Source organism: Camelus bactrianus, chromosome X (assembly GCF_048773025.1).
Source record: "Camelus bactrianus isolate YW-2024 breed Bactrian camel chromosome X, ASM4877302v1, whole genome shotgun sequence".
NCBI classification, from domain to species: Eukaryota; Metazoa; Chordata; class Mammalia; order Artiodactyla; family Camelidae; genus Camelus; species Camelus bactrianus.
In genome coordinates, this window is record NC_133575.1 from 88,487,249 (window position 1) to 88,515,105 (window position 27,857).

At 42.1% G+C, this 27,857-nt stretch overlaps 1 protein-coding gene across 5 annotated transcripts in view; it reads right to left on the minus strand.

Annotated features, from left to right (window-relative positions):
• Positions 1 to 763: 763 nt before the first annotated feature.
• The window catches only part of AMOT (angiomotin), a 61,405-nt gene continuing 34,311 nt past the window's right edge, over positions 764 to 27,857 (minus strand). For all 5 annotated transcript variants that reach the window (XM_074360022.1, XM_074360020.1, XM_074360021.1 and 2 more), the window contains 6 exons: positions 16,139 to 16,288; positions 15,195 to 15,385; positions 7,738 to 7,860; positions 6,738 to 6,970; positions 4,868 to 5,596; positions 764 to 4,541 (listed from right to left, as the gene is read on the minus strand). In XM_074360022.1, coding sequence (XP_074216123.1) covers positions 4,444 to 4,541; positions 4,868 to 5,596; positions 6,738 to 6,970; positions 7,738 to 7,860; positions 15,195 to 15,385; positions 16,139 to 16,288 — 1,524 coding nt within the window. In that variant the 3' untranslated portion in view covers positions 764 to 4,443. The remainder of the gene's footprint in view (positions 4,542 to 4,867; positions 5,597 to 6,737; positions 6,971 to 7,737; positions 7,861 to 15,194; positions 15,386 to 16,138; positions 16,289 to 27,857) is intronic.

Genomic DNA, 27,857 nt, shown 5'->3' on the forward strand with positions numbered 1-27,857 from the left:
GGCATGATATATTTCTAAAAGGAATACTTTGCAAAGCTTTGTGAGAAGGTGTGTCCTAAAAAAGAGGAGTGGGCTTTCGCACATACAGTTTTCAAAGTACTCATCATAAATATGGAGGGAATGTAGTCCAATTTAATTTTTAAAAAATCAAATTTAGAATTGAATGAATTCTAGACCCTCTCCCCATCCATTTTGCAACACCCATCAAGCCCAGTTTCACTGTGAAAAGAGTCATTTCAAAGCCTGTGGGATCTTAGTCTCCCCGGTCAGGCTGGGAATCAGTGGTAAAGAGGAGGAACAGAGAGGGCAGTGTAAAGGCAGCTTTAACATTTTCAGTGAAAAGAGCCAACTTGTTTGTGGTTTTGATTTGCTTTTAATAACAAGCTCCCTCAACCAAAACTGATGAATTGGCATAAGAACAAGTGTACAAAAGGAACATCAAGGGGCCTTCCAAAATACTAACCAAAGGATGAATTCTCTGCTTTGGGTGGTCATCATTTTATCCCTTGGAAGCAAGAGATAAAAAGATGCAAAGCTTTTGATATATGCAGCCGAAATATATAAAGGAACCGATTAGACCATGTGGCCCGTGGTGGTGGTGTCTAAAGACTTTATAATCACATTCCATACTTTAAGCAAATGCAAATTCTGCCACATGCTGCCCTTGAAAGGCAATTTCACTGCATACTGACTTGAAAGTAATCATGGTACAGCACAAATAAAGCCTCTGTTGGGTAAACACCAAAGCATTTTCCACACAGCATTGCACTTTAAAATAGCTAACTTTATTGTCAGTGAAAAGATAGGCACAAAGTGGATTCAAACCTGCTTAACTTTATTGGAACTAACTCAGTTGATTACAGAATGGGGTCTCAATCATTCTGGGGCCACATACATTTTTAAACCAAAGGTGATTCCTGTCTAGCCATCCGCCAACCCCAGCTATCCATTTTACAAACACAAGCCATCAATCACAAGGGAGGCCAGAAGGAGGTTTGATGGCTCCATGGAACCCATCGTTGCTACCGGAAAAAAATAAACAAACTCCCAACACTTATCCAACTGATGATGGATGGTACTTGGAAGGTCTATTTCCAAGATCATGGCGGGCTGAAATTGGTGGCAATTAGCGCATAGCTGATGCCTTCCTTTGAAAACATGTTCAGTAAGAATGCACACATTTTAAGCAACACATTCCATATGTGAATGAGCGATTGCGATACTAGGAGATTGTATGGCTAACAGATACGAGAATAGAATTTATAAAAGTTAGTGTATATGTATACACTTGAAGCTGCCGCAACATGAGAGTTTAGGCTCTTCGTAAAAAGTAGTTTGCACAATCAGTTTGTTCCTTTTCCAATTGTCCCCACCCAACTGCGTAACAAGAAAAAGAGCACGATGGGTCCCTTGGTGTGTTTCCTATGGCAGATGATGGCAGGTATTTCAGGATCTTGCTATCCTGTTATCCTGAAGCTCAAAAGCAGCACTGAAAATAAATCCTTCATTAAAACAACAATCGAGATACACGATCTTAAAAGAAAGCTCAAGCTAGTCTTATTTAATAAAAAAAATTGTTACTAGGAATTTTATATCAAGTAAAGTTTGTTCTAATGAAGTTTTTCTGTACATGGGACACTGGTGTACAATTGACTTAGAAGGTCCCCAGAGACCACCAGGCAGTACAAATTAAGACAACAAGGTCACCCTCCTGTCCTGAGGTGCCAGTAAAATGCATAGATAGATGGGAGTCCAGAAAGATCCCCCAAATGTTACATCCACACAATCGTGAAAGGGCGGCTAACTTGAGATTTCTCCCATAAACCTGAAAGTTTAAAATGACACCTAATAGAGATTTTCTGAAAAGGCTGAATCTCATCCTCGTAAACATAATACACTGACATGGGCTTCTTCCATCTCTTAGATGTACCATATTATTTTAGCAAATTACCTGGGATTAAAAACTGAGCCAAGAGGGACTGCCTCTGGTGTGAGGGGCAGAGAAGTGGAAAGTTCCAAATAGGACTTGGCCAAGAACTTCCTGTTTTCTCCCAAGTATATGAGTCTAAAGAGATGGCTGCCACACAGTGTGGAATGTATGACATTTGTCACCTTACAGAATGTGATGAAAATGATGGCTCCCAGAGCTAGCAAAAATTCTGGCAATGTGTTGTAACTGCAAAAGGAGTAGATGAAAGGTTTCTTTTTCTTTTTTAAAAATTTATTTGGCTAGAAAGTAGTAGTCCTGAAGTTTGCCACTTTCTGCTTTTATTATTTGAGAGGTTTTTTTTCCTTATAGACTACAGGGTAGTATGAGTGAGTATTAACACAACTGCCCTTTTAATTTCTATTTGGGATTCACTTGATGACTGAGGATTGATATGTAGGATGATTAGTTCATTATTGGAAATGTCAAGACTGGCTGCAAATCACATCACCTTCCCTCCTATCTCTCTCCCACCACATACAAAATCATTCCTTTTAGGAACGACACAAGAATACTGCTAAACACACCATGTCTGTACTCACAGAGGAAGCCTGTAAGATGATCCCAGACAGCCAATCCCATAGCAAGAGAAGTAGTGAACTTGATTGATTTCTTAGGGGGGATGTTTCATGTGACTCAGTGTTGAAATAAGGATCAGGAAAGGGAAAACCTTGCAAAAGGCACTGCAGGAGAGGCAAGATCGGAATTTAGAACCCTGGACTAAATACTCAAGCCAGGGACATTTTCCAAAATGCATATGCCCTGGACCGTGTCAATGTCTTTTCTTAAAATGGGGCTTTTTGTACATAAGGAGTTCCCCAAATAAGCATGGTAATTGGCAGAGTGGAAAGGTGTGTTGTGTGATCTAGAAACAGTTACTTAACCTCTCCAGGTCTCAGATTCCTCATTACTAAAATGAGGGGGTAGGGCTATACTGCTAAAGTTCCTTGCAGCCACTATGCCTCACAACGTAATATATCAGGCCTACTCTTCTATTAATTTTGTTTCTAACTAACATATCCCCAAACCTCTACCCCCCACCCTTACCTAACAACCCCCACTCCCCTCACCTCCCCATACCCCTGAAAACTGATCTTAATGACATTGTGGATTTGTCACCTTAATGAAGGGCAGAGAGGTGACACAGAGCAGAGACCTGTGGCAACAGGCAGCCCTTCCATGTCCCTGGAGGCAGCCCTAAGGCAGAGCTTGGAGCCATGGCCTCCTTGGTCCCTGCCCATGTGCGCAGTTCCTGCTGTTCTCCCAAGGCATTCCAAGATGGAGTCACTGGCAGTGAGAAGAGGTAGCTGCCACAGCCCCCCCTCCCCACCCGACTGCAGCATAGCACTTTGGGCTTCTGATGCATTTCCCTTGGAGGTGATACGCAAAGATACCGTTTAAGATGTATGCTAAGAATTTGGGAAAACCACATGAGTTATTTCAAAGTAGTCATCAGAAATTCAAAGCATTTAACCCGTCAACAAAACTGCTTCCTCATTTTGCAAATTGGCAATTTGAGACTAGGGACACAGCCAGTGAATTTGTGCTGGAGAAGAAATAAACACTAGGCAGAATGGTCTCCGGAAAGGCAAGCGAGCTGTGTTCCTGGCTACACACAGACCACGTAAGTCTGCATACAGCACCTCATGCAACTCTCCATCAAGGCCTCTGATGGTCTAACTCCCTAAGAGAGAGGAAGTTGTACATCACTCAGCTAATTGACTCTCCTAGCATCTGAAAGCAATATATTAATTCTCCAAATGCATAAATTACTCCAGAGTATATATATGAATGTATGAACCTCCACGAGGGAACCAAAAGAATCCACTTCCAAAGCACCACTGAAATAAAGATAAACACAATCTCCTGGCCCAGGGTAGCTGGGAAATTGGGAGGGAAAATTAGCTCCAGCACCCTTCCACACCCCAATACTCCCTACCTTTTCTCCAGTTTACGTGGCTCCTAAAACTATTCCCTTTCGTGAGCCCAAGATGAGAGCTCTCTCTGGATGCTGCCTAGATGGTAACTATACAAAACAGCACACACGCAAATTCTCTCCGGCTTCCCACTTCTGAACTACATGTTACACACTGTCTTCCAAACATACTGTGCTCTTCAATAAAAGAATGATCTGGAATATGGAAATGCTAAACAAATTTTAGCATTGAAAACATTGATGTATATCTAGCTATCAACAGTCCCAGTATTTGTATAAATCCAAACAATAAACTTCAGAGCACATTCTGATTGATCTGGCTTTAGAGTACTCTCTAAGTGTACCAGAATAGACTGGAGTTCAAATGGTGTCACCTAAGTACTATGTTGTTTCAATAAAAAGTCCCTTTAAAAAACATCCCACCCCAACCCTTGTCCTCACCCTCAAAATAAGAACAAACAAAAGGGAAAAATGATAAAAAGCATTCTTGCTGATAAACTGCAGCTCCGGATTAGGCCATTTAGATGAGATATTCCACCATCTCTGCGTCAGGCTCTTGTCCCAGGATCTGAATGGGAGCTTTTCTTTCCAGAGTATTGGAGTGGAAAACAGGGCCATCTACGTGGAAATAAGGGGTGAGAAAACACTTAGGGACAAGGTAAAAAGTTACATTTTAGAAATAGCTTTAGAGCCCCCATCAAGCCAATGGCAAAGTGAGATTTGCTCGCTCCCTTCCCCTTCTTGTTCAACTGAGCATTTACTTCTACTGGGAGAATGGCCTTGACTCATCCCTGTTCCTATCCTGGAGAAGTCACAGACTCTCTGCCCTTATCTCTTCTGATTAATCTGCTTTAGAACTCTGTCCAAGTGATCAACTGTGCCTACGCAGCAGGTGCTGGCAACCAAATCTGTGATTCCGGGCAGAACCCACAGAGAATTATTACCTGTCTTATCTGGATTGCAGCTCAGACTTGGTATAGACAAACGACGGGGTCCCGAACCAGCAGCTGGACTTGCAGGAGCCTCAGCCTGAGCCAAAGCTGGAGTTGAAGCTGGAGCTGGAGGAGCAGCCGCAGCCGGAGCTGGAGTTGATGCCTGAGTCTGAGCCGGAGCAGAAGCCTGAGCCGCTGCTGGAGCCGGAGCCGGAGCCGGAGCTGGAACCGGAGCCGGAGCAGCTGGAGCAACCTGAACAGCAGCAGCGGCGGCAGCAGGAGCAACAGCAGCAGCAGCAGCAGCAGCAGCAGCAGCAGCAGAGGCGGCAGCAGCTGGAGTCGGAGCAGCAGCAGCTGGAGAAACAGCAGCAGCGAGCGCAGCAGCAGCAGCAGTAGTGGCCGGAGACGGGGCGGCAGCGGCGGCGGCAGCGGTGGGAGCAGCAGCAGCCACAGCCACTGGAGCAGCAGCTACCATGGTGGTGGTGTTGGTGGCAGCGGTGGCAGTGTTGGTGGCAGCGGTGGCAGTGATGGCGGCAGCAGTGGCGGCAGCAGCAACTGGAGCAGGAACAGAGATTGGAGCGACAGCTGCGGTTTTGTTCGGTTCCGTTCCCCTTTCCGTTTGGGTGCTGCAGTCTCGGCTGCCGGTCTTGGAGTGACCCGAGAGCAGGGGAGTTGAGGGCGGCACAGGCGACGGCGTGGAAGGGACAGACTCGGCGCGGTAGTCTCCACCCAGGAGGAGACCTGCAAAGCAAAGAGGGAAAGAGGTTAGAAAACTATATGGAAGTCACATACAGACACCCGACTGCGTCTTCTCCCTTGTGGGAGGTTCGGGAGAAATATGAGTGGTTCCACATTCTTTACTTTTGCCTCCAGTGAACCCAGGTATCAGTTTGTCAGGCCCTTCCCACTACGGTTAAGTTTCTTTCACACTTGCCAGATCCCTTCTGGTTCTCATTCTCCACCCCCCAGCACGATGTACTAAACCTTTAAGTGTCCTGACTCTCTGTTTTGATTTATTTCTCCAATGGTGATTGATTTCCACTGAGCTGTTAGAATGCTTCTACTCAGTTCCACATATAACCAACGCCATTCATTACCAGACAGCTGGAAAGGATCAGGGAAAGAAGTCTGTGGTCACAGATGAGGATGAGAGTAACTGTGTAATCTAAGGTTCTAATCACGACCATGGTCCTCCAAATACCTACCCTAACCAAAGGACACTGCAAGTGTCAGACGGCCAAGAAAGGTATTAGAAGCAACTAAAAGAGCTAAAATAAAAATATATATAGCTTGTTTCCTCAGGCTCTAAAAATGTTCCTCGTGGTATCCACAATACTTCTGGGGCTTTGATTAGAGGGGAAGGAATGGAGAGGAATGGAATGAAAAAGTACATTCTGTTCTCATCTCAGATCATCCTGGTAATGAAAACCTGCCACCCAGCTCCATTTAGCTTAACTAGAACTCTGTGTATTCCTATTATATGGGGGGAAAGAACACAGAAAAGGCTGGAAGTCTACAATTTTGAATGACACAAAGGCCACATGGGCTTTGGACAAAGACAAAAGGTCCTGCACGGCAAAGGCCAAAGCTGAGAATTTTTAAGAGGAAATTGAAGTTATTTTCCTTCCCACCCAAATAGAACTCAGGATTCTTATCATCTAAGGCCTTGGCTTCAACCGGTGTTCTCTCAGTGAGACTTCAGAGGGTGGAAGGCGCTCCTAAATATGCAGCTAGCCTCTCAGGGGCGCAAAAAGCCGACCTGCTATATCGTCTTCTCTAGAATTGGGACCATCACTCCTTTTCACTGCCACGTGAGCATATATCTTAATCAGGGCTCTCTTTAAAATGTGTCTCTTTAACCTTCCTTATTTACTGTCCTTACCTAGGCTCCCCTTCCAGCTCTTGTCATCCCGCTTCTCTTCCATAATCGGGGTGCCAGTCAGGGTGGAAGAGTGGGAGAGCAAGCCTGATCCAGCATTGGAAATGGACATCAGAGACTTTGCTGGCCGCATGGATGACAGCTGCTCTGTCTTACTTGGCTCCTTCCGGGAACGCTGCTGGAGTACTTTGATCATGGCGTCCTTCTCAATAATCTGTGCATGGAGGGTCTTAATCCTAGGAGCCAAAGACAAAGAACATACAAAGAATGTATAAAACATTGTTGCCACCTCCAGGTTCTGGTCTCACTACCTAAATGGACTTTTGCTTCCATTATCTTTTCGACTAAAGGGTGATCTAATTATTTCTGAGTTGTAAGACAAAAGATTGCGTGCAACAACTTTGAATGCCTTTCTGAGCACCCAAATGGGCACAGCGGAACATCCTAGAGTTGTCGCTTAAATCTTAGAAACCCAAAGAAAAGTACGGGTGAAAAGAAAGGCTGTATATGAGAGAGAAAGCTGATATAGTGAAGAATCTGAGTCAATGAAAATGATGTATTGAGTGAGAAGACGAGAACTTCTAAGAATGGGCCACAACTTTGGCTGATAACTAAATGATCATGACTTTATAAGAGACATCAGATGCCCCATCTCTCAGTTTGAGTGGATATTCTACAGAGCACACTGTTGGACCACAGAGTTGAGGTGCAATGCTAGAAAGAATACCCCAGAATGTAAATATCAATAATTCAGTTCTGGCAGAGGGCAAATGGAAAGCAATTATAAGGCCAATGGGGAAAGCAGTATTACTTGGAATTCCAGTTAGTGGGAATGATCAAGGTAAAGGTCACTGCATCTCAAATCAGGCTGGCAGGGAGGTGAGGGGGAAGCTGCATTATCAGGTTCCCATGTTGTGAATGAAGACGCTTCCCCTTCCATACTGACCTATCTAGTCTCCATACCAACTTCTCAGATCCACCAGAGTCAGACTGACATTTTTACCTGCCCTCCATGTCAAGGCAACGCTTGTTGGCCATCAAGATTTCTTCTTCCTCCTTCTGGATGCGAGCTTCTAGAGCTGTGTCATAGCTGGTGTTAGGAGAGTGGCTGATGACTGTTGTGTCCCTGGGAAGGAAAGTGGCAGTGATGATGATGGGAGGGCAACATAATCGATGAATCCTGCCTCCCTCCTAAGTCAAAGGTATTGCTGGAAAGCCCTACCCTGATATCAAACTTATAAGGAATGATTGGTTTCTGAGTGACTTACTGATAAGAATCTCCAAGAATGGGCAGGTACAACTTTCAGAGCTAGACGAGGTTACTGACAAGGACATAACTGCAAAAGTCAGTGATAGATTCTATGAGAGGTACAGAGGCTTGCCTTCAGAACTAGACAGATACCCTCCCAAAACTTTTCAGCAAAGAGTCCCCTCAAGTTTTTAAATCATGGCCAGGCAATAGGAAGATATTTATATTTCTACTTTATATTACTATTTATATTATATATAAGATATTATATATCCCCACTTTATTTTCATGACAGTCATGAAGGGGAAAAAGGCTAGACTTTGAAGGACGTCAGAGAATGTACTAAGTAGCTATTGCTGGAGTCAATAGCAGTAAAGTCCACCTGAGTGCTAGAAACAAACTATAGACATGCCCACTGCAAAGACCAGGTAGGGCATGTAAGCTGAGTGAGAAGCAGAGCCTTTGAGTAAGTGCCATTTGATTCCTATCTCAGCTACATCTGAAACATTCTAGTGCCAAATCAGTGAGTGTCCCCCAACTATGTGACTGTTCTCTCTTGCCAGAATCCCAAGTGCATGAAGGACCATCATGTTCCATCTGAAAGTGTTTCAGGCCATTGACTCAAAGAGTAATTAATAAGAACTCTGTGTGTGTGTGTGTGTGTGTTTGTGTGTGTGTGTGTTGAGAGAGAGAATGAGAGAAGAGAAGTTAGGGGAGGAGGGGGGAGGGTCTAGCCCATGGGTAAGGCTAATGTTTAAATAGCACAAGTCAAAGACATATGGGAACCCTATATCCTCCTGATAAGTGAGGTCATACCTCTTTCTTTAGTCCATTTAGGGTTAGAGAAAGGAGAGAAGGGAATGAAGAAAACTGGATCTTATTTGAGTAACATGAGGGACAGAAAAAGGGATTAGGAAGAATATTGATGTAATTATATTGGTCTTAAAGAAGACCAGACATAGGTTTCTCATAGGCTGATAAAACAATGAACTGGCACTGCTGCATTCTACTTCCTATGAGAACGAAGATCTGCAGGAGAACTCCAGGCATCTTTTCTGCTGGCAGCTGGCTAAATTCTGTTAGCTTAGAGATTGTGACCAGTGCATATGGCAGTGAAGGGGCAGGGGAATGAAGAGGCAGAAAGTTGGCATTAAAGTTGGGGAGATTTGGTGAGCTTCTGCAAAGCTACTGTTCCCCCAAATACTTGCACCTTATATGCAAGGAGGAAACAATTTATCTGAATGATGAAATCATTGGAGAACAAGATAGGAAAGGACCACAGTGGCTTTCATCATTTGCTGGATTCAAAATATTTTACCATCTCGGAATTCTACACTTGGTCTAGTGCAGTTCTCTTACTTGGAATGGCCCCTGTGTCCCAAAGTACCCAAGAGAAGGCAGCACTGGGTAGTGTTGAGAGCACAGGCCCTGCTGATAGATCATACCAGGGTCAAGTTCCACTTTCCCAAGTACTCTGCCACGAACAAACCCTATGAGCTCAGGAAGTTGATTAACTGCTCTAAGCCTCAATCTCCTCATTTGCAAAATTAAGATAATAATTATACCTAGATCTCATGGGATTTGGGGAGGGGGATAAAATAAATGTGTGCAAGTAAAACATACAGTGCCAGGCACAGCAAAAAAAGAAATTCAACAAAGTCATCTATTATTAAGACAGAAAAGTGTAAGTAGAAGGAGAATAACATATAAGAGAGTATGAGTTGACTGGATTCCAGCTCTTGGTGTGATCCTGGAGGCAGTTCCTGCAGTGCAGAGTTCCAGTGTGATGGCGGACGCTTCAGAGCCAGGCCTCTTTATAAAGTGCATGGTGTCTATGGACACCGGGGACTGGAGCGTTCGGTTTGTCACTGGGGGAGTCAGTGCTGGCTTACTGCCACTTTCATTGCATAAAAGACCATTTTGGGGACACAGAGCCCTGCCAGCTAATTGATATGGACACTGTGAACTCCTCAGGAATGGAGCCTGAAAGTGTGGGGCACTTAGTGAATTCCTACTGAACTGCCCGGGCAGCCTTCAACATTCGTCTTCCTTCTAGAAGGCTGGTGCTACTAAGCCAATGGCTTAGGCAGAAGCAAGCAGGCACAGCGTTTGAAGGAGCAACTCGACCCGCTAACTTCCAATACTCTGAGGCCATCCTTAAGCACATCAGTAATGAGATGCTGGGCTTGCAATTATGACCTACACACCCCAAACTGTATATCCCTGAATTTCATATCCCACATCCCAAATTCTTAAGTAAATGGTTTCTGACAACTGGCCCTCCAGCCATCCCTCTCCTTCGTCTGTCTGCCGAAGCCAGCCCTGTCACATTATTTACATCACTTTCTAGAATGTCACTCACGAGCTCCTAATTAAAACATCGAGTGGCCTTCTCAACTTCAAGACCATCTTTTCCTGAGAGTGGCACCCGTTTGTTTATTTAATATGTGAACCTGACCATGAGTGGAACGCTGTGTTTGAAATTCCTGGGAGGCTGGAGGGTGGACGGACATGGATAAGACTAGTCCCCGACTGCAGGGAACTTGCAAGGGGAGAAAGCAAAAAGTAAATAATTAACTATGACAGATATGAGTTTGGACTTTATTCCAATAGGCACTGAAGATTATTAGAGCTTTTCAAGGGGAATTAAGCGATCTGAGCTGTGTTTTAAGAAGATAGCATTATCTCTTACTGAAATGTGATGGAGGGATTAGAGGAGCCATATCCTGGAATTGGGCGGACCAGTCAGAAAGGTTATAATCCCAGTGAGAGATATTGAAAACAGGGCCTGGTGAAGTGACAGGGGAAATGGGAACAGGCTACAGGAGGCAGAACTGCTAGAGCAAGGAGACTATTTAAACGCGGGTGTTGGGGAGAGCGCAGAGTGAGCGAGGACTTTGTCGTTTCTAGTTCAAATGACCAGAAAAGATGGCATACTGCTTGTTTTCTGTGATAGGAAACCAAGGAGATTGTTTTTTTTGAAAAATGCTATAGTGGGTTTTTAAAAATATATTTTTATTGAAGTATAGTCAGTATAAAGGGTTTTGATCTCAGTTAAAGTGAAGTGAAAGTGTCTCATGAATTGCCAGATGACAATATCCAACAAGTTGTTGAAAATTCTAACTTTAATCTCATCGATGGCAGAGTTACTATTTGAAGCTCTAGTATAAGACAAGATGATGAAGACAGAAGGTACAATGAGAAGAAAACTGAGAATGGAACCCGAGAAAGGCCTCCACAGTGAAAGACTAGGTAGACGTGTAACGTGTGCGACCAGCTGCTACCTCTGCTCTCCCTTTCTCTTACTTCCTTCTTTCCCAGATTTAGTTTGCCCCAAGTAAAAGCATAACATTGCACATCTGGAGAAAGGTAACAACCTGATTCAGTAAATGCAAAGGAATACATTACATGGTTGATCAGATGTGTTACTTTTTTATCTTTTCTCTGCTATTCAGAAATAAATCACCACTTGTGAGCTGAAACAAAAACCCTGCATTGCCAAGTCGGTTTTTCTGACATGAACTCCCACTTGGTAGTAATTCCCCTCATGTATATTAAGCATCTAGAGAAGAATCTCTAGGAACACAATAATATGAAGCTATAATACAGGCCACGTTATGGTCATTATTTATAATATTTCTAAGCAACTAAATAATAAGTCTCAAATAGTAACTCTCAAACAGGTAATAATCCCTATTTCACCATCTCTGAAATCACCCTCTCTGGGAGGCAGCAGAGTGCAGTGGTTAAGGTGTCAAAAGTGTAGATTTAAGTCCTGGTTCTTCTGCCTCTCAGTAGCTGTGTGATCTTGGGGGAATTGCTTAACCTGTCTGTGCCTCAGTTTCCTCATCTGTAGAATGGATACTAGTGTACTTATCTCAAAGAATTATTGTGAAGATAAGCAATAATTGTAAAGTGCTCGGGAAAGTACTTTATACAGTAAACACTACATGGGATTTCTTGCATCGAGAGCTTTCCCCTTGAAAAAAGTTGCTTTGTAGAATCAAAGTTCTGGAAAGGGTATAAACACACAACTTAACATGTCATCTCACCTGGGGAAAGACAGCTGCCTATTCTTATATTAAAATATGTATTTTATTATTCATAACGGCCAAACACCGGAAATCCATAAATCCATCAAGTGGATGGATAAACTGTGGTACATCCATGCTATGGAACACTACTCAGCAAGAGAAAGGAGTAAACTATTGATGCACACATTAACTTAGAGGAAGCTCAAAATAACTATGCTAAGTGAAAGAAATCAAACAAAAAGAGTACATAAGATATGACTCTTTTTATATAACATTTCAGAAAAGACCAAATTATAATGACAAAAAAAACAGATATTGCCTTGGTCAGACATAGGAGGAAAGGTTTGAGTTAAAGGGGCATAAGGACACTGTAGAATGCGTCCTCTGTCTTCATTCTGGTGGTGGCTATGTTATTGTATACAGTTACCGAGATTCATCAAACCATTAAATAGGTGGTTTTTTAATATGTGAATAATACTTCAATTGAAAAAAATCTATAGCTACCATTGATACCACCCAAGCAACATTTCCTAATTGTGCAACCTGTTATTTACCTACGAGCTGTTCCAATAGGAATATATTCAGTTTGGGATACCAGCAGAATACACAGAAACCAAGCAGGACATTAAAATATGGCACTAGATTTAGAGATTCAAGTTACAGAGTTAGAAATCATTTCCTTCCTTCTTTTACTTTTTTCTTTCACCTTCCTCCCTTTTTCTTCCTTCTTTCCTTCCTTCATTACTCAAACATGTTGAGCACTTTCCATCTGTAGCCAATATTCTAGGCACTTGAAAATTACTTTGGAAGAAAATAAGATGTAAAGCTTTTACTACAGAAAGAGGCAAAGAGCAGAACCTTGGTCAATACATTTAGGGTTGGGAGGCGGGAAAGTGAAACCATTGGACAGAAAAGAAACGGCAAGAGATGTTGCAAGGGAAGGCAGAAGAACCCACAGGTTCTGCAATGATGTTTTCTGAATGTTACTTTCCAAATTTGAAATCTCAGAAAAAGAAAGAAAGAAAGAAAAGAAAGAAAGAAAAGAAAGAAAGAAAAGAAAGAAAGAAAAGAAAGAAAGAAAGAAAGAAAGAAAGAAAGAAAGAAAGAAAGAAAGAAAGAAAGAAAGAAAGAAAGAAAGGGGAAGGAAACTGATCTCTGTGGCAGAACATATGAGGCACTATCTTTGGAAAAATAGCATAAGCTTAGAAAAAGAAGGGTCTGGAGGAATCACCTCGTCCAATTCTCTCATTTTACAGGAATTTGAATACAATCTCTCCATCTCTCCTGTGGGTTGTATTAATAGGCATGCAAAAGGTACACAGTCCAGATACAGAATGTTTGTCTGGGGAACTATTACAAAGTGTTCCTACTAGGTGGGAACTGGCTGCTATTTTATCTATTAAATGATAAGCATGCACATGTTACTGAAAACAGTGATTCCATGGAAACTTTCTACCTGGTGATTTGAAGGAATTCAATTTAAATTAAAAATTTTTTATGGGAGGCAACAGCTTCTGGAAAGAAATCCATCTGAAAGGAAGTTCTCCCAACATTCAAAACTTTCCAGGGAGGAAGAAAGGGGGTAGTTTCTTTCCACAAGGTCCCCAGTGACAACCTCCTAGTTTTCCTGCATTTTGACCTGGAGTCTCTTCTGAAGTCAGTTTCAGCAGCGGACCTCTCAGCACCAAGAACCCTGGCTTTCCAATATTTTCTCACACCGCACACCTTCATGAGCAAGATCGTTCTAAGTTTCTGCCCAAAGATGACAAAATTGCCCTGTATCTCCCTTTCAGTGTTAGGGTTTCCTGAATAAATGCTAACCAAACACTGGGCACAGGTTTTCTTGGGAACCAGCAGCTAAAATTATACTTCATTCTGCTTCTAATCTGCCTACAAGATGCCTTCTCGACCATCTTCTAGCACAGCTGGGGTTTCTGTGTACTCTCTTACTACACTGTTCTCAGAAAACAAAGACAAGGAAGCTTAAGCCCATGAGGACCTCAAAATCACAGCACAGGCATTTTCAATCTGTTTAAGGTTTATAGGGGATATCTGGAGACAGACAGAGCCTGTTGGAGAAATGTAAGAGGTCTTCCTGGAGAATTGGGAGGTTTACAAACCACCAGTCCAGCCCTTAAGCACTGATCTCCCTCTGATTTGGCATGAGAAGGACTCAAAAATAAATGTATCCACCGCCTCCTTCACACTCATACCCAGCCCAAAGTTTGGCAAGTGCTCCCAGACTCGACCGGCTCACTGCATTTAGGAGAATGTTAACAAATAACATGATGGTTTTAAAAAACTTTCTGAATAGAGAACTGTCTGGGTGCAATATGCTGTAGTGTGCCTTAGCTCCCTAACTCCAGACCATGGCTGTCTGTATCTCCAACAATCCACGTCATCTCCTGACTTGAATTTAGTGTTTGCTCTTTCTTTCTTTCCCAACTTTGATTATGAACAGCAGGAAGACAAACTGGATAAGAGCACTGTGTCCTCCAGAGACCAATAATAAATGTTTATAACGTGAAAAGGGGAACATGTAAAAGGCAAAAAAAATCAAAAAGCCTCCTGCCACTTTCTCTCTCTTACCAAATGGAATGTGACTGCTTACATGTGATGAATTCATGGACACAGAGAATGTGGGCTTCAAATATAGACCTTCTCAAAGGGCAGGGATAGATTCATGTTCAGTACAGCCTTCGGCATACCTTGGCTGAGCCAAAGCTATCAAATGGCAGTAGCCACTCCTGAGTGACATTTAGTTTCTGAGTGGCATTTTTCTGAGGGAAGCTTTCACTCTAGTGCTGGGCCTAAACAACGAAATCTACGTATATGCCTGAAAGAATCTGTGGCCCTGGTGAAGAAGGTGTGCACATGTTGGGTTGATCTCTCTGTAATTGTTCTCGCTCCCAAGGAAAGCTGAGCTAGGATTCCAGTAAGTTCATTAGTAACTTTAATTTTCAAATCCCTGACCCTCTGCCCTCTTAGTCGTTCAGTCTCTGTATAACCAGATGAAACACACACACACACACACACACACACACACACTTAAGCAGAAACTGAGAAAAAAGAAACAGAATATTATGGGGAAAAACACTGGAAAAACTCTGAATCAGTCAGTTTTCTGTTCCCCCTGCCATCCATGCCCTTCAGGCCATGACTCTCCCAGCTACATACCTCTGAGCAGCTACAGTGGCCGCAGCATCCAGAGCAAAATGTCTCATCACATTCTCCTCCAAATACTTCTGCTCCCACTTAGTCATATCAGCCTCCAGGGCCAGGATCCTCTCCTCCTTCTCACGGAGGAGCTCCATCAGTGCGGCAGCATTGTACTCTGAGACGTTGGTGGGCTGAGAGTTGCCCTGGCGCTGTTGGGGGAGATGCCGACACCCCTCAGGTTAGTGAGAGAACCACAGTAGCCAAGTCCCATCTGAAGACCCCTTTTTCTTGGAAAAGATTACTGTCCAAGCCACTTCTGTTTGGATTCCGATTCAGAAGCAAGAGGAATTCAGATTTCCTCCTAAGGCCATAGGACTTTCTATCTTGAGCCTGGGTATGAGACTCCCCTTGCCACAGCAAATTGTCACGCTGCTCAGAAAGTGGATCAATGGTTTAAAAAGCACTATTCCTACCTGCCAGCATGGTACACAATAAAAACAGAAATTAAAAATCTAGGATTTGGCCTCTACTTTGCCCCTAAACTTGCTGTGTGATGTTAAGTGAGTCATGCAATACTTCCTGGGTCTTGATTTTCTCTCATCAAAAAGTGAGGAAGCATATGGCCAAATGATTCTAAAGGCCATTTTCAATTCTAAAATGTCCAGGAGTCTCTCTGTATAGCATCTTCACTTCTTAGAGTGCCTACTGTTTCTGGGGTTCATATGAAAATAAAAAGTGCAAGATAATCGGCATTAAGGATTGTGCTATGATAGGAAGCTAAGGAAGCAGACTTCGTCTTTACAATTGGGAGGCCCTCTGGAGTAAGGGCAGATGGGGCAAAACACCAAAAGATGAGCCAGAGTGTGTGCCTGGTCTTCAGGGCAGACACTATCTGAAAAACAAGCAATTGGCGGTGGGGGCGGGGGTCGGGGGCAATCTCACTTTCTTTAAATTCTCTGTACCTGCTGGATTCGGAGGGATTCCAGTTCTCTCTCTAGTCGTGTCCGGAGACGGTGCTCGAGCTGCTCACGTTTTTCACATGCTGCCTGGAGCTGTACCAGAGCCTGCTGCATCTTTTCCACCTTATCTACGTATACTTGCTTCTTTTTCAGCTGAAAATCCAGGTTGGGAGAGATGCGAGACGGAAGGAAAGAGAACAACAGGGTCAGTTCTACATCCCCCGAATCCAGCCTTGTGTCCAGATCTCTTCCTGTCCAGCTCCAGAAGAGAATGAATGGCGAGAAGCTCCTTCATGATGAGTAGGAAGCTGCCTTGTATTTACCATACAGAGAATGTCTCAAGGGATAGGAATTAGGAGCTCCTTTTTCATCTCTCCTTCCTTCCTCAGCTCTGTGTTCTCCCAAGTCTTTTTCTATCATAGATTCTGTCTTAGATGGCAAACTTTAGGATTCCCATTTATGGATGTCCTCACCTCTGTTCTTCTTCACTCTAAACTGGAATATTCTGGGGGAAGGTATATTTTATTTTGGTCATTATAGTAGAAGAATGCTAACAAACAGAAGGTTGGACTCTCCAGGGAGAAGAGTTTAATCTGGAATAGAAAGGAAGCCTACCCCCCTTTATATAGCTGTCTCCTCTCCAAGTGAGAGAAAAAGGGTGGTCAACTGCTGGAGGCACAGGAGGTCGAAATTGTCTTTTTGAACTCTGCGGTCCTGGTAATGACTCAGTGTAATCATCACTGCCCTGCTGGAATGTTTCTGTTCCACAAATTGAAGCTGCCATGCAATGGTTCAAAAGTCTTTAGTCACTTCATTGATCAGCACTGCCCCACTAGTTCTTTATTAAAGGAACACAGGTTATTTGTAACTTCTGTATCACTCATGGGCCTGAGTTGGTAACATTGGACTGTAATCTCTCAACTTTCATTCTGGGACCTTGAAAGAGATCTAAAGATGCAAACTAATGAATCAAAACTAAGACGAAATGAGTCAAATATGATTCTTCCTCTTTGCCGCCTATGAACCAAAACCAAAAGCAAAGGTAGAAACAGGTTGGGACTAAAAATCTGAGTTGTTTATACTCTTGTAAATTACAAGGCAAATCCATGATGGTAAATCCCTGACTCCATTGGAATTAAGGAATAAGGAGGATTTCAGAGCTTTTTAAAGAAGGCATCCATACTGTCCTCAACATTTAAGAAGATAGGGGAAGGTGCAGCCTTTCCAACTTGTTAGTAAATGAGCAGATGATGCTTCCCATAATACTTATGGGGTAACTCTTTTGCTAATAAAATCAATCCATGGACTCTTTCTAAAGCAGAAATTCTTCCAAGCTGGTCACATCTGTCATTATCATTCTCATGGAAGCTGAGGTTAGGGATACCTTCACTATTAAGATTTAAATATGAAGATATTATTGATAATGTGGTCAAAAGGAAATTCAAGAACTCTAACTTATCAACAAATTCCCAAGTCCTTGAGATACCTAGGTAGACAGTTACAATATAAGAGGTTACCCACCTTACCAGCTTTGCCCATATCCACTTAGCTGGGACCAAGCCAGCAGGACCAACCTGACTCCCTCATTGCAGAAACCAGGCAACTCCTTCATGGTAATGTGTCCAAATCACCGCCATCTAGAATATCCGGTCAGACTGCAATGGCACGTGCTGATGGGGAGATTCTCCTTGTCTTGTAACTCTCCCCGAATTAGAATTGCTGAATGTTCTCTAGGTGGAGGAATGCTTACAATTTCCCACCAGATCTGTATTATGCTTTGCCTAAGTGACTGGGAAAACTTTAAAAATGTGTTCTATATTTTTTGATATTTCCTTTCATTCCAAGGCCTAGTTCAACCTAGCCTCATAAAGCAGTTGAGGAGAGTTATAAGTCTCAAGGCTTTTATCCATTTTACTTTTTCCTAGGAAATAAAACAAGGAAAATTGTCATTCTCTTTCTGTCAATCAGCTTAAACCCTTCTTTCTTGGGATACATGGCTATTTGTAATAGCACTAAGGCAATCAAGACCTGTAGGCCATGGATGCCTCTGCCTTCCTACTTGCTAAGCTTTGGATAATTGGGGAGCAGGAAATATCCTCTATCCTTCACCTTCTGGGTTCTATAATCCTTATGAGCTATTTAAAGTTGAATGCATTTATTTGTGAATTGCTCTGAAAACCCTAGGGGAACAGTGCAATGTTAATGCAGAGAATGTTAACTATAATTACTGAAGCTTACAGCAGTTCTACTTAAAGGCAATTAAAGTTAGATAGCATGCAGTTCTTCCCTTGATGGTAAAGTACTGCAATTTAAGATCAGAGAACTGAAAAATAAGCAGTCCAGGGCCAGGTGGATTTCTCCATGTCCTGCCTTTCCTGAAAAAGGAACCCTCAATGTCTTAGCAAAAGCGCCCCCAGCAGTAGAAGTCACTGTGACAACCCTCTGGAAGGGAAAAACAATAAAGGCCCAGAGAGTTTTCTGAGTTGGCTGAAGCTGTGCATGCAGGTCAGACAACTTTCACAAAGCAGGCCAAGAAAAATCCTATTCTGCTTTGCCACTGGGATGATTTTCCACAAGGTACTAGTACCGTGATAGCTGGCAACATTTTTCTGCTTCCTTTAAAAGAAGAAAGATTGCAGCTCACCCATGAACACCAGGATCACCTAGTAAATGCTTAATCCCTAGATAATTTAGGATGCAAAAGGACAACTGTTGGATGCTAGCCGTGCAAGACACCACAGATGCAATCAACAAAGTCAGCTATCTCCTAGGTAATATATTCTATGTTTTCTAGATCTCATCTATACAAGAAAGGTCTATATGCTTTATTAACTCCTCTACTATCCTGGATATGCTTTACTTTTACTTTCATCAGAGTAAATCCCTTTTTCTTTTCTACCTCTCTTCTATAAACTTAATTCCTATGCTAAGCTCCTCAAATGTTAGGTCAGTAATTAGGACATCCTGGGTTTCTAACTTCACCCTCCAATGTCATCAAAAACGTCAGTGGTTCCTTCTAGGTAAAGAGAGAGGCCATACAGTAAAATGGTTAAGGTCATGAGCTCTGGCCTCTGATCATCCAAGGCCGAATCTTCGTTCTCTCACTCACTAGGTATGCAACCTTAGGCAAGCTACTTAATCTCCCTGAATTCCATTTACTCGTTCATCAATAACATGGAGATGATGATAATGTGATATACCTGTAGAAGGATCAAATGAGGTAACCATATGAAGTGCTTAGTAGAGTGTCTGGTGCAAAAAATACTCAGAGTTGCTTTTCTTTTTTAAAGACAAAGTTAATGCTAAGTCACACATGCTCTAGTCCCCTCAACTTTGAACATTCACCCCAGACAGCCTTGACATGGTTCTCATTATCTTGATAACTCTAATTATCACATCAATTAAGCCATTAAAAACACAGTCATTTTCCCCCAGGAAGACATATAACACTAGGCCTCAAACACTTCATGAAGTAGAGCTTCAGATATCTTTATAGAGCAAAGCCATTCACTGGAGATACAATTAGAAGCGAGTTCTGAGTAGCAGCAAAGACACCATATTGTCTCTAAATGACACGATTTAGAGGGCACCTCTACTTTATAAGAAATATTTTACCTATGGTCAAAGGTACTATTTAACTAAAGACCCTTAGGCAGAGCTCATTCCCTGCCACACACACACACATACACATCAGAAATTTCTATTTGATAGCAAATTGAAAGGTAAAGGAACAAGATGGCAATCAGGAGACTTGGGTTCTAGTCCTAGCTCTGTTCTTAATGGTAATTTGCTTCCCTGTTCTCAGCCTCAGAGTTTCCATTAGTAAACAAAAAAAAAAATGAGGGGATGCTAGGGAGTCAGCAAACCCAAATGGTCAGCAGCAGGCCAAATCCAGCCACAGCCATTCGTGTACATATGGTCTGGGGCTGCCTTCCTGCTACAGTGGCAGAGTTGAGCAGTTGCAGTTGCAAAAGCTGCTGTACAGTCCACAAAACTGAAAATATTTACTATCTGGTACTTCACATAAGGTGCCAGCCCCTGGAGTGATTTTCAAACTGTGTTCCAGAGTCTGAGTGTTGTATGGAGCGCTTCCTAAGCCAAGACCATGGGTGAGTTGTATCAAATGGCTCCTGTTTTGTGTGTTTTATAATGAGGGTTCTAAATAAAACTTGAGTTCAAAAAAAGAGGGCCAGCCCTCCCTGCGGTTGAAAATCCGCTGATAACTTTATAGTCAGCCCCCCTTGTATGTGGTCCCTCCGTATCCACAGTTCCATATCCACAGATTCATTTGTTGGCAGATCATATAGTCCTATAGTATTTACTACTGAAAAAAAATCCACATGTAAGTTGATCCACACAGTTTAAACCCATGTTTTTCAAGGGGCAACTGTATGCGTTCTTGTGTTTTGTCTGTTTGCCCTAAAAAACAGGCTTCCCATCTTACATCACTCCATCACCTTTTCACAATTGATGCTTCAGCATAGATAAATAACTTAAGGTTCCTGAGGACCCCCTGGTATTTCAGGTCTCATTGCCTTTGGGAAGACCCTGCTCACTAGATTTTAAGAAGTTAAAAAAAAAAAAAACAGCAACACTAGGGTAGATGGATGATCTCAGATGATCTTTAATAGTCTTTCAACTCACAAATCTAAGGTTTAAATCTAAGGTTCCCTTTTTCACCTTCAATACTGAATGGTAACTAACAGGACTGGACAAAATGGGATCCTAGAATTCTGTACAGGCATATTCTTGGAGGTAAAAACAAAATAAAAGTCCCACCTTAGTTTGTGTATCTGTATGTTTATCACACGTATAATGTGTGTACTCTCCATAAGACCCTAGATGATTTATTTTTCTACAGCTTCAGGGTTCAAGGAAGTGAAAGTTCACTTGAAAAGTTTGTAAAGCCAAGGTAGTGGCTCAAGTCTAGAGACGAGTACCTATAGGCTCCTAGAAGAAGCCAGGTAAATCCATCATTTAACCAAATTCCCTCTGGATATTCAGTGAATGGGAGAACTCATTTTTCCCATTCAAGTTTTCTTACCAAATGCCAATTTTCAAAAACCTCTCAGAGTCCCCCTTTCCTTGCTTTCCTAATTCTATGTTCTGCTAATGCAGTTCCTTAAATCATCCTTACTTTCTGTCTTGAACTTTTAGACCCACATTCCCTTCCAATTTCATCCCCACCTCCTGCCGTACCCCAAAGGTCCAACCTATGGTAGATTATTCTTTTACCTCTATACCAATGGTTCTTAATTGGGGGCAATTTTCCCCCCAGGGAACATTAAGCAGTATGTGGAGACATTTTTGGTTGTTACATCTAGGGGTAGGTTACTATTGGCATCTTATGAGTAGAACCCAGGGAAACTGCTCAACACCCCACAGTGCCCAGAACAGCCTCGTCCATCACTACCATCAAAGAATTACCTGGCCCTAAATGTCAATAATGCTGAGTTTGAAAAACCTTGCTCTACACTTCAGCACTACTGGAGATTTCTTTCATGCCACAATTTTAACAACTGCTTATATTCATATTTTAATGCTGTTATGCCCTCTTTAGTCATAGCTGAGGGCTAGATTTCCCACTCCGACACAGTGCGCCCTAGATTGCTTTCATCTCTCTCCAAAATGATATCCTTTTGATAGTTTAACCATTATAATCACCTATTCTGTTTTTCCAGTCTCAGAATGTTAGAATCATTGTCCTTTCTTCCCTCTTTCCTTTGACAACCATATGCATTCTATCACTATGTCTTAATTCTAACATCTTTTATATTCTTTCATTTCCTTATATTTCCATAGCCTACATAGTTTAAGCCCTTATTTCACAACTAAATTATTATAATAACCTAATAGATCTCCTTACTTTCAGTTACCTCCTCCTATCTATATATAAGCACAGATGCACAGATGAACACACACACACAACACACACACAACCATCCTACATACAGTTGCTATAACAGACTCCTCAAGCAGTAAATTATGGCACTGCCTTATTTAAGAATGAAAGCAATCTACTGCTAGCACACCATCCAACTAGCCTCTGATTATGTTCCTACTACATATCCAGGGTACCTTAATACCTCCTCTCTCACTTCCTTACACCAGAGCTACTCTTTCTCATCCATATTTTAAACCACTTGATGCTTGTCAATTAACCCCTCAATCTACTGTCTCATTGTCTCTTGTCCCATCTAAATATGCCTCTTACAAATGCCTTTATCAATGTTCTAGGCTCCTACTACCTTATGACTGTACCAGGCCTACGATGCAAATGATTAACCTTTGTATTAGTCTGATCATTTCTTCGTCCCTCCTCACCATATCCCTAAACTCTCCAGGAGTTCTTCTTGGAATAATGTGACCTGAGCCTGATTGCTGCTTTTTCCTAGAGCTTCTTATGATGCGCATTCTATTAACAGTCATTTTATAAGATTTTGTTCACGTGTTCATGTTCATTCATTCATTTATTCCTTCAATAGATATTTACTGAATGCTGATCACATGCCAGGCCCTATTCTACATCTGAGAGCAGTAGTGATGCAATGGGAAGCAAGACAAAGCCCCTGCCCCACTGAGGGGCAGTATCCCATAGCCACTCAAGGGCAGGGCCCTTCTATTTTCCTTCATCTCTCTCTTGGGTTCTAGTTCTAGTTCATTTTTCACTACACTTTTGGTGACCGGTTAATATTAAATAACTGTTACACAAGAACAAAAATGAACATAGCATAGCTTAGTGAAATACTGAAAATATAAAACCAGTAAACACACATATTCATAAATGTATTTGCCTGGCAAGTCAAGATAAGGGTTTCATATCATTCCCATTAAGAGATAAGTTTTCAAAAGGTAATCATAAAATTGGGAGGAAGAACAGCGGGAAGACAACCTATTGAAGAATAAGGCAAATACTCTTGAGCTCAATCCATCATATTTTTCCACTGCACTTCTGCAACAATTTGAACCCATTCCCAAGCATTTGGCAGATCTCTTAACCCCCTTCTGACTCAGGAAAATCTGATCCCTGCAAATGAATACCACGTGATGGCATCTCTTCCCTCCTTCCAACAACTGCAGATGTCTTTCAAATTTATTTTTTAAAGGATGGCTACATACAAAATTACTTCTAGGGCCCCTAAAGCTATCCATTTGCCTCAGCCATTTGTAAGGAAGTGATTTAATCATCAACCTTCTCCATTTATTCACTGGTAGACAAAGCATAGTGTGGGCTCTTTTGGAATGAAGAGCTCTGGGCTTTCTTCTAGATGTATTACTAATTGTATAATCTGCCTTCACTTTAATTTCCTAATCTAGTGAAAATTGCAAGGTTCATAGTGGGGATATATTAAGTGTTAGGAAATATTTTCAAAAGGTTAAAAAGTACATGCTGGGGGTTAGGAATGAATAGGCAGAAAACAGAGGATTTGTAGGGCAGTGAAAATATTCTGTATGATCCCATAGTGATGGATACATGTCATTGTATACATTTACCAAACCCACAGAATGTATACTACTAAGAGTAAACCCTAGTGTAAACTATGGACTTTGGGTGATTATGATGTGTCATTGGAGGTTCATCAATTGTAACAAATGTAGCACTCTGGTGGGGGATGTTGATAGTAGGGGAGGCTGTGCACATGTCTGAGAGCAGTGGATATATGGAAAATCTATGTACCTGTCCCTCAGTTTTGCTGTGAACATGAAACTGCCCTAAAAAGTAAAGTATTAATAAATAATAAAAAATATACATATGGATAGGTAGAGGGGGTGGACGATTATTATTAGTTAGATGAACACCAACATACACACATTCCGTTGGCTAAAGGACATTGAGACTAATAGTACAGAACTAGAGCTAGTGTCACAGAGGCCAGCCTTCATGTCTGATTTTCATCTTCCCTTCTACTGCCCACAACTCCAAGCACTCACGGTGTCACAAATGTCACAACTGAAATGTACTTTCTTTGTTCCTTTCCTTCGTACAACTAAGTTATAGGTTGCTCCATGAGGTTCCAGTGATTTCCATTTGATTTGATTTAGCCTTACCCAGGAGCCCATGGCTCCGAGTAAGAGTTCCCTCTGAAGCAATTTGGTAACACTACCCTGGTATTAGCAAGTTGCCTGTGTCCACTGCCAAGAAGATGTGGTCCACTGGTGGATATTAAAAGAACTGAAGAGTAAAAAACCACCTCTGGAAACTTGCTACCAAGGGAATGGAGTTCGTTCTGTCAAGGAGACTGAAAAATAAAAAAATACACAAGACTTTTAATTTGGGAATTTCAAAAGCCAAAATCATAGGAAAAAACTGAGAAAATCAAGCTCTGAGAGGTAGTTCCACCTCATAATGTCTTATATTGGTGGACCAACACCTACTTCAAAGAAAATACGCTGCCATAAATATAGGAAATGTCATCCTTAGATGAAACGCCCTTCCAATAAGTCAACAATTCAAGAGCAGAACACTCTGAAAGATTCCTAGGTAGATACGTATTTTATCTGAATTCCTGTAAATACTTTAAATGCACACATAAGTTATACCCTTAGATCTTCCATCACAACCACCGTGTGAGTTTTACCTATACCTACAAAATCCTACTGTTTGAGGATTATTTTGGATGAGACATATAAATGTCTATGTCTAGAACATCTTCCTCTAATATTGGGAAGGAAGGAGACTAGTTAAGGTGCTGTGTGGATAGGTGTGATAGCAGAAACTTAGGCAACTCTAAAACCAAAAACACAAATCAAATAAGTGGCAAGAGATTTAGAAATAAGAGAAAATATTTACCATGAAGAGTCATGGTAGAACGGAAGTGAAACAGTATGAATTTAGTTTTGAAGAACTGAGTGGAGTGGTGAAAGGATTCTGGAAAATGCACCACCACCAAGAGTTTTCACAGCCATATCTAAATCACCACCAGACACTGCAGTTGGGAAAAGGTTAACACTTGGGCCTTTTTTTCCCCTGAATCTCTGTGGCTGTCAATCTAGCCGAAAGCCAAAGAACAAGGCTCACTGGCTCTTTCTGCCAGCCCTCCCACATTCCGCTCTTTCCCTTCCTGTGCACTCTGCTCAGTAAGCAGCCCACCCGCAGCATCTTCCCTCTTTGATCTTGCCAGGGCCTTTTTCCCACTGTCCCTGAAACAATTACCCAAGCAGTGGCTCAGCTCTGGATCATCGTAAGACAGCAGCCGGCCAGAAGCCTGGGCTGCCTTGAGCCTTGTGAGTGGATATGCCAGGCATCTGTCGAAACCCCCCAGTGAGGTCAAATTAGTGGGGGACAGAGGGAGGTCTCTTTGAATGGGAGAATACCATGGTTGCTGTAAGACACAGAGTTCTTTTGACTTGTTGTTTAATGAGACTCCACTTCAATAGGACCTACGTGTCCCGAAAGATAAAGGCAGGGATGGAAAGGCACCATTTACCTCGGCGGCTGCCTGCTGCGTGAGCTGCAGATTGGTGGCAAGACCTGGATCATAGTGAATCACCAAAAAACAGGTCTGCTCTTCAGAGTGCTATCCCCATTCCCAGCAAGATACTATATCCCTCCATGTCAGCAAAACAGGGTCCATGAGAGAATCTGTGCTGAACTTGGAAGAGGGAGGAAGTTGGGATTGCATGAGACAGTTCTCCGTAAACCTGAGGCACCATTTCTGTGTAGCACTTAGAGCACAATGAAGTAGAGTGTCCTGGGCAAGAGATTCAATAGTATTAGAAAGATGGAATGGATTTGAGGAAAAGCATCTAAACGAGGACATGGTAAAGAGAAAGGCACAAATACATGCAAGGGTCCTCAGACCATTAAAGTAGTCATAATCTTTCACTGACCATCTTTTATTATTATTATTGAGAGATGATTGACTTAGAACATTACATTAGTTTCAGGTGAACCACATGCTGTTCAGTATATGTATCAACCTGACCATCTTGATACAATGCAAAGTAGTTAAACCTGAGTGACCTCGTACTTAGCAAGCTAAGAAAATACTCCCTAGAAAAAAGGCTTCATTTGAGAAAGTTTCCCTAATTCTCATTTGCTAAGTAAACTAGAGAGGTTTCCCCCAGAAGAACTTCTTAGGAAAAGCCATGGTGCCATCTATAAGTCAAAACTAAATTATATTTTTTTGAGACATAGGCAGGCTTCAGATATATCCCTCTGCCTTCAAACATGAACTTACTGAGCCATCTCCAACAGATAGAGGGATGTATTTTCTATCCATGAATACTCTTCTTGATTTAGAAATGCTCACTAATTTTGTAATGGAATTACAATGAAGACTCCTTGCTAGATTATTTCCAGAGTGACTTACTTAAATACCTCCCTAATGTTCCATACTTTAAAAATTTTAACCCAGGGGAAAAATGAGACCTCATGGGGGTTGAGTCACAGCACAAAAGTAAAACTTCACTTATCAATTCCTGTAGTTGAAGATAAGGGAAAGGAATGTTTTCCTCTGAATATTATGGAGGAGATAAGACAAATACCACCCAGGAGCAAACCCAGCTCTGACAGACTACTCAAACAAAAAGGAAAACAGGAATCAGTGGAGTTTCCCTGAAATGTGGTTTCAAGCCCCTATATGTGCTAGAGGTGATCCGGCTTGAGAGCCTGGAAGACATTACATGGCCTCTGCCTGTGATTCTGTCGGGTAGAAGGCTCCCAGCCTACCCTCCCTGTCAAATGTTCCACCTCTTTTAGCAACAGCAACTCAGAATTTCCCAACAACTAGACTCCATGCAAAAGTACAAGTTGGATGGGGACTAAAAAATTAACAATAATTGATGAGCTCATGTGAGATATCTGGCCACAAGATGCCATCATTCAATCTTAGCCCAATATTTAGAGCTTCTTCTTTAAATTGTAAATCTACATATTTTGGAACAGAGCCCTGGAAGACAACAAAAAAATCTCTGGAACAAATGTCCAGAAAAGCCTCAGAAGTCTGAAGCCAGAAATATATTTCAGGCAACTGTTTCAGTGAGGGCTGCCCAGTGGGAACTACAGATTAACATCCCCTCCATACATGTATATTATTTCCATGATTAACAACCAGTTACCACTGAACCCTCAGATGCTGCAAACTGAGATGGTTGCAGAGTCTTTGTCCCCATGTATCTCCAACTAGATGGGCGCCCTTCCTGGAGGGACAGTGGAGCTGTATATATACCACAATCTCAAAGCAATCTGGATAAGCTTCTCATAGTCTGTTGAAAAAGAGGGGCCAAAAAAATAAAAGAAAAGAAAAAGAGGGGCCCAATGGGTAAAGCAATTTTAAAAAAATTAAAAATGCAGAGGTTACTATATCTGAACAAGCGCCCACATTTTCTTTTTAGGAATGGAACCAAAGGATGAATCAGCCAGGGAGACAGGCAGCAGGGTCTAGGGAATGAAGAGTCATGAGATTCCAGTTTTATTCCTGGCTCTGTCCAAGACTTGCCATGTGACGACCAGCAAGCGACTTCTCGGCGGATCTCTCAGTTTTCCCTTCTCTAAAAGAATACAGTCCTATCCTAGTCCCTTACTCTGTTTTCTTTTCAAAAAGGGAAAGGAAAGGGATATATGACTTGTGGCAAAAGGCTAAAGGATGTGTGCTAAGCTCCTTAGACCTGGACACCAGGAATGTACAAGTATTCCTCATTTTCAAGAAAGCAACTTGGCAGTATTTGTGGTCTCGATAGCTGATGAAGCAGAACATTAGCCTGATTTTATACAACCTGA